The sequence below is a fragment of the Symphodus melops genome (genome assembly GCF_947650265.1).
Source record: "Symphodus melops genome assembly, chromosome: 13".
Lineage (NCBI taxonomy): Eukaryota > Metazoa > Chordata > Actinopteri > Labriformes > Labridae > Symphodus > Symphodus melops.
The window spans coordinates 4,994,165-5,010,610 of NC_136703.1; the positions used below are offsets into that span (position 1 = coordinate 4,994,165).

The 16,446-nt window shown below is 39.4% G+C and overlaps 1 protein-coding gene across 4 annotated transcripts in view; it reads right to left on the reverse strand.

Moving 5' to 3' along the window:
- Positions 1–8,188: 8,188 nt before the first annotated feature.
- Positions 8,189–16,446, reverse strand: part of klhdc8b (kelch domain containing 8B) — a 160,115-nt gene continuing 151,857 nt past the window's right edge. For all 4 annotated transcript variants that reach the window (XM_079359071.1, XM_079359070.1, XM_079359072.1 and 1 more), the window contains one exon: positions 8,189–12,935. In XM_079359071.1, the coding sequence (XP_079215197.1) occupies positions 12,739–12,935 (197 nt within the window). In that variant the 3' untranslated portion in view covers positions 8,189–12,738. The remainder of the gene's footprint in view (positions 12,936–16,446) is intronic.

Below are 16,446 nucleotides of genomic sequence, written 5' to 3' on the forward strand. Positions count from 1 at the left end.
TCAGATATTAAAGCTTGCATATACTACTTTCTTTTTTTATTTCAGTATATTGTACTACACTAGTCTACTACTTTTCAGATTTAGTTTAAATCTTTGCAGGTGCAAATTTTACCCGCAAAGTGTGCTTATACTTGTAGTTAAAAAAATATGTTGTACTGTAAAAGATTACCATACTATTGTGTGGTCTATATAAGGCTGAAAAAATGAGCAGCAGGTCGTTGTTAGCATACTACAGAGGCTGCAGTCCTTGAGAGCGGGCGGCCTGGGGGTTCAAATCCTTTCTTGCCCCACTTCTCTGACTCCGGTTTCAGACTCCATCCACCGTCCTGTCTCTAAAATAAAAAGCCCAAAAAGAAATAGAGCAACACCTTCACAAAAATACATAAATTTAAAATAATGATACATCAGTGACTTCTTAAATAATAACTATTATATCGTATTAAGCACCTGTACTTTCAATACTTTATGAAAATTCAACTGAATTTTACTTTTAAAGTGTGTGTGTTGAGGGCAGGTTGAGAAGGAGGGTTCTGCAAAAACAAGTTCAAACCACTAGGTGGCAGTAACAGACAGCTGCTGAGACAGGAGACACACTTTGAATGTCACAGCAGTGTTTGGAAAAAGTACATTTCATACAAATCAATTTTAAATCTACAGGAGGAGGATGCATTAACATAAAGGAAAGATCAAGTGTTTCACATGACACACTTCAAGCAGAACGATTCGACTGTGAGTTTTTTGGGAACCGGGAAAATAAATTCCACCACTACATTTTCTTGCTGTTGCGCCTTTAACAGCTTGGATCCGTTTTGTTTTCCTGCCTGATGTCAAACTCGACAAACACAAAGACAGAGGTAACAGAAGCGAGCAGAAGCAAGAGTTGTGAAAATTCAAAGTGACCTCTTGATAAACTTCCATCCTCAGTGGACACGGAGCTGAGCAGGAAGAACGAGCGGAGGGCTGCCTGTACTTGCTGATTCTATAAATGAACAACTGTGCTCCACAGGGTTCTTGTATTACTCATCTCTATGTTCCCGGCTGTAAAACGGCCTAAAGCGTACCACTTACATTAACAGCTCAAAGGGAGTTTTGTAAGGTTTCTTTAACAACCCCAGCAGTGCTTCAGATAACGATGGCTGCAAATTCTGCGTTGAACATGGTGTGTAGGCGAGGTTAAACACAACATAACAGCCAGGTGTTGTACCTCATAGATGTGACAAACAAACTTCATGATGCTCGCTTACAGGGACAGAACAAGAAAATGTGTTGGATGAAAAGAATTTCACACTCTGCCAGCCTGTTTACTAGAACCACAAACATGCTTTTCTGCCTCTTGTTTTTCTGCTTCGGACAAAAATAATAATGTTCAAAAAAACTCTGAGAATTCAGAGTGAACGTGTCCCATGAGAAGGAACACTCATTATTTTTGTTCATCAGACTTTGAAAATGGGAGCCCCGACAGAAGATATGAGACACTGTCATCCACAGCCTAAACTCATATCCAGATTGTGTGCCTCCTTATTTTCTGCATTATTTATCCCTCGCCTCCCCTCTGCGCTGTAGAGATCTCAACAAGCATCTTCAAGCGCTTCATCACCACCACTACATGACATAATTGGAATAATGATAATTAGGAATCTGCGTTAAACTCAACACCAGGGACTGTCTGGTTGAAGAAGGTGATGATGATAAATCTTTGATTACTAATTTCCATGAATGATTTATTTCCACCTGGCTAACGCTACATCTGACATGCGCTAATATAAGGCCACAGGATCTTCTTGGGAAACGTTTCCTCTAATTTGCAGTGCAGCAGACATGCCTGCCGAAAGAAACCGAGAGCTTCTGTTTAATTGCTTTGCCCTTCAAGTCAATTTGGTCCAACAATGGTTCAGCAGTTTGTTTCATACACTTTGTCCTCTCTGCTGTTACTGACACTTAATCTGCTCAGAGGGCACGGCTGAGAGGAGAAATGTTCCTGATTGGATTTATTCTGCTAAAAGTAGTTTTTTTTTCGAGCATCGGATTTCTGCTACAAAGCGTTCCTCTATTGATTCTGCCAACCTCCGTATGGATGTCTGTCTAGCTAGCCTCTTGTGCAAATAACTTCAAAGGCTTATGAACACTTAAGGAGCTGAATCAAACGGTGGACTCGGTTTTTTAAGCTCACTTGAGTAGAATTGTTTGTCTGTGACACTTTCAACCAATGTACTGTAAATACAGATTCTGGAGAAAAAGGTGCATTTTTGAAATTTTTTTGTGAAAAAAACCTTGAAGCTGTCAGGGGATTTTGGCAAGACTGGTTAAGAGCAGGAACATCCTGGATTCTTACTTAATAATTCTCCACATCCCTTTTAAATACCTAACATTCCCACTTTGCATTATTTTTTTTTTTACGACAGTTCATCGATGTGTTAATACTGTGGGGTCTAAAAGGCAGCATGAGCCTGACTATCTTCAGAGAACAGCTGGAATGTCTCCTCGCTGTGCTGCGTATAAAAGGTTTTGGAAATCAAATCACACCATGTTCGTATTTCTTTAAGAGAAGTAGCGATTCTGATATTTCTTTTATAGTGTGACTGTTCGGGACCAGTGTTGAGTAAAAAAATTTGTTGTAGAAGAATTGCTCAGGAGGTGGAAATATTCACAGAAAATATTTGGTGGATTTATTTATCAAAAAAAAAAAGCCATATTTGAGGAATGTCACAACTGAGTGTCAAAACAATTATTTTAGTGCTCTTGATTAAGTCAAAGCTTTCACTATCCGTTAAATATCAAACATGGAGGCAGCAGTACTGTAGCTCAGTCTGTAGGGACTTGGGTTGGGAACTGGAGGGTCGGCAATCAGCAAGGAATCAAACCCCCAACAGCTCTGTGAGCTCCCTAGGTGGTAGTCGCACTCTCTCCATTAATGCATGGAAACATGCAACACAGGTTCTGTTTGTACACGTGTGTTCGGGCCTGTGTATGTGAGTCACATAGTGTAAACCTAGAATTCCCCTCTGTGATTATTAAAGTATGTAAATTAGAAATACATTCAAAATAATTAACATGTCTTCATCCTTTGATTTATTCTCTAAATTATTTAATAAAACTATTTCGCCTCGCCCCCTAACAGCTATTTTTTCTAGTAAACATTTCTGTAACGTCTCCTCAGTGCGAGGCTTTAGCATTCTCCGCCTTATTGGCACGGCGATGAATACTGCTAAACTGGAAAAATGCATGTAATATTATGTCTAATCTTCAATAGGAAAAGATGGACCTTGAATAGTTTTATTAATGTTGTGAAGCAATTAAATGGACAACAATTAGACTGATGAGTATTCGGCAGATTAATAATGCTCTGACTGACAACCTTCTAATTTGTGCAACTGGATTCATTTTGTTTTAGAGTTCACGTGTGGGGATTTGGTATGCTCCTTCCCACACCACTAATGTACACAGTCATTTCTGTTTCTACCCACTGTGGTTCTGGTTCAAATGTGCTGTTGGGCTGCCTCTGACAGAATACTCACAATAGCAAGTGAGAGTGAGCAGACTGGGAGGAGTAACAAGCCGGATGTTGCATTCTTTTATAGCTAAATACGAGAACACATGGCCATAAGCACAACAGTAAACTGAGCCAAGTGGAATATTGAAAGAGAAGATCATACAGCAGATGAAGAGGATGTTCGTCCTCCACGTTTGTTTTCTCTCTTAAGTCATGTTAGGTACCTGGAGCTATGACATTACTGCACCGTGTAGCGCTAGAGGCTTCAGGCTAAAGCCTGTCACTGATCACACACCAGCGACCCAATTTCAAGTGAAATGCTTTAACAGTTTTTTTACATCGTGAGAGCTAATGTGAGCAACATAAAAAAAAGTCTTGGTCAACAAAGGAGAGCATGGCTGCTTTAGCTTTTTCTGTCAGTCTATAAAGTTATTGCTAATCAAATCAGAATATGTCTCACAACAACTGTTACCTTTTTTTAATAGTTATGACACATAACTGCAACAATTTCACACAAATCTAGCAAGGGTGTCATTTTATAAAATGCATTTTCTGTCACATGGAGGAAAAGCTGAAGAGAGAGAGAGCAACAGTAACTAAGGGGGTAAAGGCTTTGTGAATGGCACATGAACTTCTGGCATTTTACATGTTGAAAACAATGTGTGCACCTAAAGTCAAAGTGAAGTCAGAACAACACAGGGGCTCAGTTCAATCACAGTTAATAAAAGCTGAAGATCATTTGTGTGGCCAATTATTTTTTGATGAGGATGCTCTGTGATCATGTAGAGATAAAGGAAACACTCTTCAAGCGTCGACTCGCCCGTAACATCAACATGTAAGTGGCTGTTTCCTAAGGACTGCACTTTGTATTTAATGTGACATGCATTGTGTTTGACAGGCGGTTCGTGAAGATGACATTCATTTGCAGCAGCAGTTGACCGAGGAGTCATCCATACTGTTATTACCAGTGCCACAAATGAAACGCTCCTTTCCGTTTCTCTCTCTCTCTCTGTGTAGGAGCGCTCCTTTCACGTGCTGCGTTTGAAGTGGGTTTTGATGTCAGCTTCATCTATTATAAATCTGGTGACATTTTTCTGATGGCAGGCCCCTGATACACTCCTTTAGAGAGAGGCATGGAAATAGGATCATGGAAATAGACTCTGCTTTGCTTTTCCCTGTTATTATCTCTCATCTTTTTCTTCACAGTTTATTTTTTTCCCCCGACAGCAGGTGCAGGAGTCATAGAAGGGAAAGAAAGGAATACACAAGACATAAGGATATAGACAGCAAGTCAAAATAGTTTATTATAGAACAGATTTATATTCCAGGCACTACACCTTACATTTAGGCACTGAACAACCACCCTGGAGTCACAGCCACGACTCGATCTGAAGACCAAAGCCTGCCAGCGACTCGAAGCCTGCTGCAGGTAAAATATGTCATTATCCTTATCGTCATCCCGCCAAATTAAGACTCCTTGATATTAGATAAATGCTAAATGAAGGGATCTGATGTGTATCTAATGCGCTGCACTTTAAGCGATTGCAGTCTGAAAGGTATGAAATTATAATCTCTCATGAACCAATATTATGTAGCTAATAGGACTGGCTGGAAACTAATCTCTGTGAACCTTTAAAGCTGTAATATGCAGTTAGAAAACGTAAATATAGTAGATTTGAAACATATCCTAAGAGCCGAGAGACCAGCGCTACAATGTGACATCTACTCTAAATGTTGCATATAATACCTTTAAATATATAGTAACTGAATCTACTGTTTGGTTAAATTATTGGTATAACACTGTCTGGCAGGCTTTGGTGCCGGGACTGATTCTTTTCACGTTATGTCTTCCTTAGACTTCCCTGCCCTCGACTCTTCAACATATCCTGACACACTCGAATCACAACCAATAGTTTAGGAACACACAGCAGTTTCAAAATGTATTACAGAAAACAAACCAACAAAAATGCGGAAGATTACCTTTAGTATAATCATAGGAATTAAAACAACAAAAATAGTGACGGCATGTTCTCTCTGGTTTCCCCTCGACCTGTGACAAAAGAAAGAAATCACTCTTACCCCTTTAAACAAACAGCAGCCTGATCTTGTTTGTCCTCTTCTTTTGTACTTTCTGTAACACATTATAATTGCTTCTGAAGCACATTTGATTCATCTTATTGGTGCCGAGTTATCTTTAACCATGACTTGATGATCTTGGTTGAGATGTGACCCTCAGTGACATGATCTTGATTTTCAGCCCCGAAAAAGTGCTAAACTTAATCCTACGTTTCCTGATAGGTAACTCAGTCTTTCTATTGACCTAGTCTGCACCTGAATGCACGTTTCTCAAGCTCCAGTACCCCAGTTTTAACACAGGCTTTTTAATTAAAATTTTATTTCTTTTCCCCAAGCACGAATAATCCTGAGAACATCATCAGTGCTGTTTCCTGAGGGTATAAAGCAGCGACCTGAGCCACAGAGAATATGATATGCTTAGTAGTTCACCAAATGAAAAGAGAACCAATCATGGATTGAACAGACAAAGTCATCTGTAGTGATTCTGGAAATGTAACGAAAAATGTCATTTATCTACTGTCGACTTAAAAAATACAACAAAAAGAGGACGCATTTATTTTTCTACTTTTTATACATCTGTCTGTTTTATATCCTCATGAGTGTTAAACTGTAGGATAATCAATTTTTTTTTATTATTTTTTTTTATATACTTTATTAATCCCACGAGGGGAAATTCGGTTTTCACTCTGCATTAATGGAGAGGTCTCAGAGTGAGGGGGCTGCCCACAGCGAGCGCTCCAGAGCAGTTTTTGGGGTTCGGTGCCTTGCTCAGGGGCACCTCGGCAGTGCTCAGGAAATGGACTAGCACCTCTCCAGCTACCAGACCAGTTTCCTGACTTGGTCCGTGCCGGGACTTGAACCAGCGACCCTCCGGTTCCCAACCCAAGTCCTTACAGACTGAGCTACTGCCGCCCCTGAAATAACAGCCAAGTGCGACTGTGTTTGTCTAATTTTATGACATTTAACTATTTACACAAAACTGAACTGAGCTTTCATCTGCATCTCACTAACAGTCGTCAGTTAACACGATCACTTTTGTAAACTGTACCACCGGTGTTGTAAAAAGAAACTAGATAATTCGCTTTTAGCCATTACTATAGATTTGAATTCTGAAGGAAATGTTGACTTTGAAAACTCAAAATTAAAAAAGTAAGTATTGATAAACTAAAAAAAAACGCAACAGCTTTGATACACCACCATGGCCTTCGCTCATGCACAGTAGGCCAACAGCATTTCACAGATGGCTCTTTCAATTCCATAAGCTTTCTAAGGAGGTGCTGGTTTAAATGACTGTCAGAGGATAGTTGAGTCTTATTGTACAAAAAGGATGTGTGTTCATCAAAGAGTTTACTGTTGGCTGTTTTTGCGTTTAAAGTCTATCATTTTAGGGATAAAACACAAAGTGTGTAGCATTGTCACAAAAAAAGGATATTTTTATTCTCTGTGTTTCGCAGTCTTTACCTCCCCACACACACCATCTGTGTGTTCAGTTTCTCTTTTCCTTATGCTTCCCATCACCTTTAGCGCATCATTACAGAAGGTTCAGTAAACCTCCCGAATCACATTTTCACACAAGCACAGACACACCGTCACACTGAGGCACAGAGAGCACACAGCAGAACAGCAGGTTTCTACCCTGAAGCGAAACAGCACAGCACAGATCAGGACAGGAGAGGATTCTGGGATTCAGTTTCCTAAAATATCAGTGGGCTTTGAAAGAAACGGGTTAGATAGCAGAATGAAAAACAAACTTTGTTGAACGAAATTAGTATTTTAAATTCATTTATTGTTTTAATGGCCATTTTGGCATGGGAATCCAAAAGCTCATAAACCACTCAACAGATTCAAATACAAATAAAGTGTACAAGCGTCTCTGTACTAAACACGTCTGTTTTCTTTCTTGTTGCTCGACATATAACATCTTCAACCATATATTTTTTCGCTGTATTGCACTTATCTGTATCCTTTGTGTTTTGCAAACTTCTAAGCTTCTCAGCTGACCGTCATGATGAAAATAAGCAGATCTATATTTGTATTTTGTAATAAAAAAATATTTTCTGCAACATCAGGTGAAGCGAAACTCTGCAGGAACATAAAACTATTGACAAGCACTTTGAGGAACCGAGACCAGATCTGGACGACACCATAAACACATCAGTCACCTCACAACCTCAATCCACATCACAACACCTTAGGGGGAGATAATGAAGAAAAGTTAACAGTCAACAAACAATTAGAATGACAAAAAAAAGAGTAAAAGTTGTTTCTAATTCAAAAATCTAATCAATAGAATCAATAATGATACATATTTTGATTACCAATCACAAGCCCACCAAGGAAACAAAAACAACATGAACACGTCTGCCAATGTAAGAGGAACACAGTTATGCTACAGTACCTGTGGGTGTGTTGACACTGTTCCCCGTTGCCTAGGAAACTGTATTCAAGGTTGCCCACATTACAGAAAAAAAAAAATCAAGAGGCTTTTCATTGTCAAAAATAAGACATCATCATGCACTGGATAACTACAACTGAAGACAATAAAGTCAGCAACTTCCAGCATCCAACTTCACTCTGTTTAATGCACCTACGCTTGTTTTCTTGTCAGAACCTGAGTGAATGTGCCTCGCAAAAGCAGGTACAAACTATACCTGCAGATCTTCAAATATAAGGTAATATAAGTGTCATCAGTGTGATCTAGAACAATAAAAATTAAGTCTGAAAATGAGTTTTGTCCTTGTGTATTGGTTGCCAGTCGACATTGCTCAGATCTATAGTAGTTATGTTAGGGGCTCTTATTGCTTGTAAAGTTGCCCTGGGCCTCAGGTTCTGCTGATTGTTCAGACTTGTTGGTTGATTTTCATGTTAAAATCATGTAAATGATTTCTGTGAATTTTGGCTTTTAAGTCATCCAGTAAGAGCACATCATCTAATCTAATCATCTTCTACCCGGACTGAAGCGTCCTTCTCTTCTGTTCTGTGTTTGTCCACTTGCTGTCACAAACAGTGGAGGGGTAGACAGCCTGACATGAGCACACGCCGCATGAGGAGCCAGAAAAACAGACTGATGAGGCATGTTTTCTGTATGAATTCAAGATTTATGGAGAATCTTGTCTCAGCAATGTCTGATAACGACAGGGTCAGAAAGGAAGCGAGAGAGAGGAGGACTCAGGAGAGTGGAGACACAGAGGGCTCGAGCTCTGGCAAACTCCCATAATTCCTTGTGCCCCTGCACTGTGACATGTAAATTGCATGGAGGAGCCAGAGAAACAGAAAGACTGCACGAGGAGGGACTGTACATCTTCCAGACAGCTCTCACAATAATAGACAGTAAGTGTGTTTTAGTGTCAAGAATATGCAAGAACACATACAAACAAACAAGCAAAACAACCAGCTCACATACACCTGCCTGCAGTCACAAATAACCATAAATCCTGACATACTAACACAGGCACACATGAACTCGTCTAATTAATAACTTTTTATGTGTGAAATGTGTCCAATTAACACTTAATGTTCAGAGCTGTAGATCTTAAGAAAATTAAAGCATGGAATATAAATATATCCTTGATTTCAAGCTTCAGTTTCCTGCACTGGTTTCGATTTTGACAGCACCGGTTATTAGAACCAGTACTAGTTTAAGATAGTGGAAGCTTACATGTCAACCAGCAAGGTCTGACATATCCACTTGATATAATCTTAATACCAATGTTAACTCTACTCATGAGCTTAAAAATGTTGCTAACCTATGAGGTTAAAAAGACCGTAACTGGTGTTACTACTGGACATTTTTGCAGTAAGTAGTTAACCAGTAAAAAAAAAGGTTTAAGGCTCACTGGTGGACTTGTAGGGACTTGTGAACGCAAGTTAGCATTATGCAGCTAGAGAGCCATTTTTGTCAGGAGATGTTGGAGACAACAAATCTGAATAAAAGTGAATATTGGACTTTGATTGGATGTGTTAATAATGAGGTGTTTGCCTAAAGTAATCAACTTCAGTGTGTGAGTCATGGAAACACAGCAAAACAAGCCAAAGGCATACATACAAAATTACACACGTTCTCTACTCAAACATTGACAAACAGCCATTCACACTGACAAACACCCACAAACTGTAGTGGATTTAAGAAGGCTAATAAGAGTTGGCTGGAGAGGCGAGCCACAGAGCCTCTTATTGACAAAACTTTTTCTGATATCTGCCCAAGTGTTTGTGATAATTGCCAGATAGTAAAGCCAAATGAGCATGCGTTTAACCTCTCAGGTCTTTTCTCGGCTCTGCTGAGGTATTTATGTGTGGCTATGTGTGCATGCATACATTTATGTACATGTTGGGTGCGTGGGCTGCAAATAACACAATTAGATGCACACAGGGAGGCGCCAGAAATAACAAACTGTCAACTGGCATCTCATCTGAGCTCGTAACTTCAGAGCTCTGTGCACAGCAATAGATGCCTTCCTCTGTTAACAAGGCCTGCCAGTGTGTGTGCAGACCAGGAAATAAAAGACGCGGGGTAATGCAGGGGAAAGAGGCGTGCCTGCATGTGTGTTAGACACAGGGCTTATTTGAGGCCAGAGATAGCGCTCTTTACTCAAACGGTACTTATCTGTGTCTCTGGGTTATCGACCTTTTCTCTCTCTGCTCTTTTTAAATATGAATGCACAAGCTCCTTCAGAGTTTCCTATGTTTGTAGACAAAGTTTAAATTCCATTAGCTCTGTGATTCTCATTCAACTGCAACATTTATTCAGATGCTTCAAATTGTTTAGATGTAGCTGATGCACCTTGGGACAAGATTGCTGAGTTGGCTGATATATTTAACCTGTGGTACACTCACCTCTTAATATTATTAAAGGAGCAAAATGTAAGATATCTACTGAATTTAATCATAAAATGACCTTACTAAATCATCAGATATTAAGTGAGCACGCAATATTGAAGTTCACGTTTTTCTGTCAACAACACAGCAGCCAGTATGTCCCTCATTTAAGTTTTGATTGGTGCCGAGTGGTCTGTTCTTTTTTGAAGGTTGGTGCATTTAAAGCACCCCCACACAGTCGCAAACAGCAAACCACCAGATGTTGCAGTGATGGAAGAAGGCAAACAAACGGGTTTAGATATTACTATTTCTACCCGACCTATAAATCTACGACAATTCCACAAATCACTTAACAGACGCTTTTGTCCAACACAAAATACCTCAGAGAGTAACAACGACACAAGCAAGGATCCAGAAAGAACGAAATAATGTCAGTAAGTGCAAACAAACAGATTTAAGTAGGACACAGGTGCTGACACGCAATGAAAAGAGGCAAAACAAATCATTGACGGCCGCTCTTGAGAATTCTAATCAGTATAGAAACCATCTTAAAAGTGTCATTATCGAACGAAAAAAAAAAATATATACCGGTATATCAAAACTATCATCATCATTAAGGTTGACCTAAAAAGCCTCTTCATTTTTCTAATGAGCCCAAAACAAAAACATGGTCAAGCTAGGATTAATTAATTCATTATTAGTTACTGTGGAAAGTTTTCTAGCCGAATGCAGAGTGGGCTAAACACTGAAGCTTTTGAATTTGGACTGCAGTACCCATTATAAACACTAGGTGTCAGAGTTGCATATTGCTTCTTTAAGTTCAGTAAAAGTATAAATTAGTGCATTTAACACTATCTTACTATCGTAGCTGAGCCAAAATGTACTTGTTTTATGGTATTTTAATTCTATATTTAGGGGCTGAAAAGTCACTTGGATACAAAAATGCATCCAATATGGCAGGAAACGAACACAGCACAGGCTAATTGTTTTGTTTCCTGGTAAACCTCTTCTGCTCTCCACAGGTCACTGAATCTGTCACACAACATCTTTTCTCCCTGTAACACGTGTTCACAAAGCTTTACCTCAGCATAAACACACTCGATCACCGACTACACTTTACATTTCAGAATGATTTTTGGTGGACATTTCCTTTAGCCAAACACAACAATCTGTTACCTTTTTATCACACAGACAATATTATTTTCCTGGGGCAATGATTCAGCATATCTGAATTCATTTCAGTGAAAAAACGAAGAAAAACATTGAAAGAAAAACATTGCTTCAAATTCTTGCTGATGCATCATAATCTCAAGATGCTCCTATCATCATCAGACTGACACTGAGCTGAGGTAAAAAAAACAAAAAACCAACCAAACAAAAAACAACTGCTGTCAATCATAAAACTCGAGGGGAATATGATGTGTTAGGAATGTGATGTTTAGATTATTGTTTGTCTGCCGGGTTGCTTCAGTGCAGCAGGTATGAGTTAGTCTGCATTCACAGCACAAGTCACTGCATCGCTGTGCTGCAGGGTAAACGACCATTTAGGGATCGATTGCTGTGGTGCAAAAGTTAGCGCACAGGTGGATAAATGTACAGCACATGAAGCTGAAGACAAGTTCAACCACAGTCTTCTCACTCTACAAATAAAGGAAACAACATGAAGTCGCTTCAGTTTCTTGCAGTGGTAATGTATTTATGTGCTGCAGTGGTAGCTGTTGACAGCAGTGGTAACCCTCATGTATTAAACACTGCAACAAAAAGAAATCAGACATTCACATTCCTAAAACGCCACTGACTAAATCCCAACTTAGAGTTTTTGTAAGGTCATAGAAAAGTGTCCAGGTTTTCTGTTGCAGCAGGCAGCGTATGAGATTCAGATATGGCCCTATGTTCCTTTATTATCCAGAAAAGTACCCTGCTTTTATACTGAAAAATGCTCAACAGTTCAAAGGCGTGTTGTTTCTTCAGACACTGTGTGGGTACGTGCGTCTGTTTTTTTGCTCATTATTTTGACTTCCTACGTTTCCCTCAGTGTAGAAAAGCTGACAGTTGTTTGTCCTTGCCCGTTGCAGCAGTCGGCTCGTAAGTCCTTCATCCTGAATCCGACCATCTCTGTCACAAACTGTCTCTGCAGCCCCCGGTCTGTAAAATGCTTGTTGAATGTGAAAAAGTGTCTTCTTACATCCAAGTGCAAGAGAGAGTCCTTCAGTTGGACAGAAAAGGTAGAAAAGTATTTAAGTGCCAGCTGTGGAATCCAGTATATGTGATTCGTTTGTGTTTCTGCACATATGTGAATAAAAAATATCACTTTTGTTTTGCATTTCTTTCTGTGTGTAATAGTGTGTGTGCTTGTGTCACACTGTTTCTGGTAAACACAGGGCTTCAACAGCATTACTGGGTCCCTGGGCGACTCCGCCGATCACAAAAAGCATGCTGTTAGTCTGCAAAAGGGCAGAGGAGCAGCGTGCAGTGGGCATAGGTGCCACATACTCCCAGCGCCGCTTCACCGGGTTGTAGCTCTCCACTGTGCCCAGCGGCGCCGGTTCATTACCTGCAACATAGAAAAAACACGTTTTAAAAATCAGCACTACCCAGGTCTTTCATTCAGTGTGGAAAACAAAGGGTGAATACAGATTTCAAGCTTGTACTGTTCCTGAAATGGACTACGGCAGCACACAAGGGCCATAAAGATCTGATCTTGAAAAAACTGAGTATTTATTTGATTAACATGTTACATGTTTTTTTTTTTTTTTTTAAACTGTTGGACAACAGCACTGACATCCTGAATGTTACATCTGTGTCTGAACTCCACAAGGACATCTTGCAAACTGATTTGTTTTTACAGGGCTGGGACTTTGAGATAGTTTTTCTTTAAAATCGAATTAAAGCTGATCTATGGAGTTTTGGTAGAGAAATGTGAAAGTAGGAAATGTACAAATCATGTGGTAAAAGTTCATAACTCTATACACAAACTGTCCTCAGAGGAAAATATAGTAACATTATTTTAAGATAAAATGCTGCAAGAGAAGTTATGGTGTGGCTGGCAGCAGTCAAACTGTAACTCTCCTGGTAGCTTCAAACATTGTTCAGGGTCCCATTTTTTCCTTTGCACAAAGTTTGTGTCTTTAGTTTAGAAAATACAGCATAGAGTTGTTTCACTTCTCCAACTTTCAAATTTCACTACCAAATCTACAGAAGGGTTATCAAGGATCCCCGTCACCTTGGCAACAAACTGTTTATGACTCAGATCAGGCAGATGCTTGCACTGTCATAAAACACGCACAGAGAGGATGAGGATCAATTTTTTCCCTGCGTCAATCAGAGCCCTGAACTCTGAACACTTTAAACGAGGCCATTACGAACTTCCACATCTATCTGCCTGTCGAACTAGTTTTAATTTATACCTATTATACCATTGTGACAACACCTATTCATTCATAAATATTGCACATTGACTTCAAAACTATTGCGCATGTAAATTAGCCATAACTTAATTATAACTTCTGCTTAAACCTTTATTGTATTTTATGCAATTGATTGTATTTTACTGTATATTATTGTAATACATTGCACTGCATTTTATTTTTAGTATTACTTCAATTGAGCACAGAAGTACTTAACATGTCACAAACACCGTGCATCCTGAATGTGACAAATAAAAACCTTTGAATCTTTAAATAGTGCGCCTTAAAATGTCAACAGATCTTCAAAACGTCAATGGGCCTTATGAAGACTAAAGTATTTTGTACATTTACAAAGTTAACTTAAAAGGAGTTTTACCTTTTGAACATTAAGAATTTAATTGTGAATCCATATTTAGTTTTTAAGATGTAATACACTTTTTGCTGTTTTATGTTTCCACATAGGGCAGACACGTTAATGCTGACTCATCACGTCTTCCAACAGTAACTTGACATTTAAAGGCTGTAACGTGAATAAGTGAATTATGAATTAATGTTTCATAATACTTTCTTGTATAAACAACAGGAGCACCCGGTGATATTTTGCCCCTTGACAGATGACATTATAATATTCAGCACCAGTTTGACGACTAAGGACAAAACATGCAATGACAGAATATTGTAGATCTCATGGTGAAGTTGAAAACTTCTTCATCAGGAATATGACACCAACACCGTATGTGACATAGGGTGAATATTCATAACAAAGAGATAGTGATCATTGGTGAATAAATGAGCACTGATAATGTCTACAGAAATAAGATTAGCTTATCGTGAATAAATGAATAATGGCAAACAACGTTAGATGAATGCAACGTACAAAAGTGAGAGAATATGTGACGGTTAAATGATGGAGTTAACATGAAGGGAATCATTACTTTTGACAAACTAAAAAGTGAAATCAGGTAGTTTATTTGAAGTTTAGTCGCTCTATCACATCAACCCTTCATCACAGCAGCCACAGTTGGAATGATCTTACTTGGAAACGTCTGGACAAGAAGTCTCTGGACGGGTCTAGTGGCTTGCAGTGATCTGGCAGGCGGCTTGGTAGATCCAGTCTGGTTTGCTGGCCCAAAGCCCAACTTAGTGGACTTGTTAGAAAGTCCAAAATTAGACCATTTCTAATCTGTTGTAAGGCAGCAACTTGCGCTCAGATTTGCTGCATTGACGCTGATGGAAGATGATCTTGAAGCTTGTAAATTTAACTTCTTCAAATGGATTTATTTGGCCAAAAAAGGACAAATCCAACAAACACTTTGATGGTAAAAGTAAGAAATTAAAGGTGGATATGGTTAAAATGTAGAGAAAAAAATGTAAAAACTCAAAGACACACTTGAAGAAGACAGGAGGTTGTTTGAGGATGCATTGAAGGATTTCACAGACTGCACTTTGAGAGGAGGGTTTTATAGGAAGATGGTCCTCTTTTTGAAGTTGAAATGTTTTTCAAACTTGTTCTGCCAGCTCAAAAGTGTAAAAAATAAATACAACTAAATATATTAGGAATCAAGTCCAAACTTTAGTTCCTATCCATCTAATGGATAACGTTTTTTGGCTGTATCTCAGTGTGATTTTATCAACATGCAAAAGCTTATTTCTGTTCTTCCCTCAATTAACAGTGCAATCACTATTACTGCTGATTACCTGCTTCCAGGTCTGACAGAGTTCATATTGTATAGTAAAGTGTTTTTCTTCAAAGTGCAGTTCAACGTGTCAATTCACTGCGACTGTTCATTGAAAAGCTATTCTTCCACACCATTTAGAAATGAAAATCATAAAACAGAGAACATCGAATGCAAATGTGTTAGGGTATAAATTTTTTAAATATACTCCATTAAATATGGCTCCAGGAGAGAAACCAAGACGTTTCTGAGGTTTGCTGTGCTCTGCCTCTCCTCCGTCCCTCCCCCTCTTCGTCTCATCGTTTTCACCTCAGGTGCAACGCTCACTGTCATTATACATCAGCCGGCACTAAGTTGTTGCCGTTTCCATGGAGACCCACATCACAGCGAGTCCCCAAATAATATGGATTCGAGGATTGCGTGGTGTGTGTGTGTGTGTGTGTTTTGTGTGTGTGTGTTTGCGTCGGTCTAAGGAGGACTATTATCATCATTTTGTTGAAAGAACAGTGGCAGCACCGAGACGGCCTTTTCAAAGCTGCTCAGACCGCAGCTCCTTTATCATCTTTTATGAAGACGCACATAGCAACCGACAGCTGTGACTGCACACATTTACACACAAACACACTCCCTATGATGCTGTGGTTGCTCAAAGGCTTCCTGTTGCTGCTTTGATTCACGACCCACAGACGTCATGTCAATTCAACAGCCGCTCCTCTCCTCCTCCGTTCTGCTCCCTCCTCTCCTTTTGACCTCCATCCCTCCCCTTCTCCTCAGCCCCCATAAGGTTTTATTCATTCCTGCCCTTTAAAAAAAATCCTGATAATTTATTATCATTCTTTGTTCGCTCCTAAAAAATATGAGAAATGTCTGTACTGTGTTGCTCTTAACCCACCCTGATCTGTCCTCCTTCTCTGTTCACCTCACCGTTTCATCCACAGGTCTCCTCCTCTCAACCCTCCTGCTCGTGTTTTGGCACCTCTTG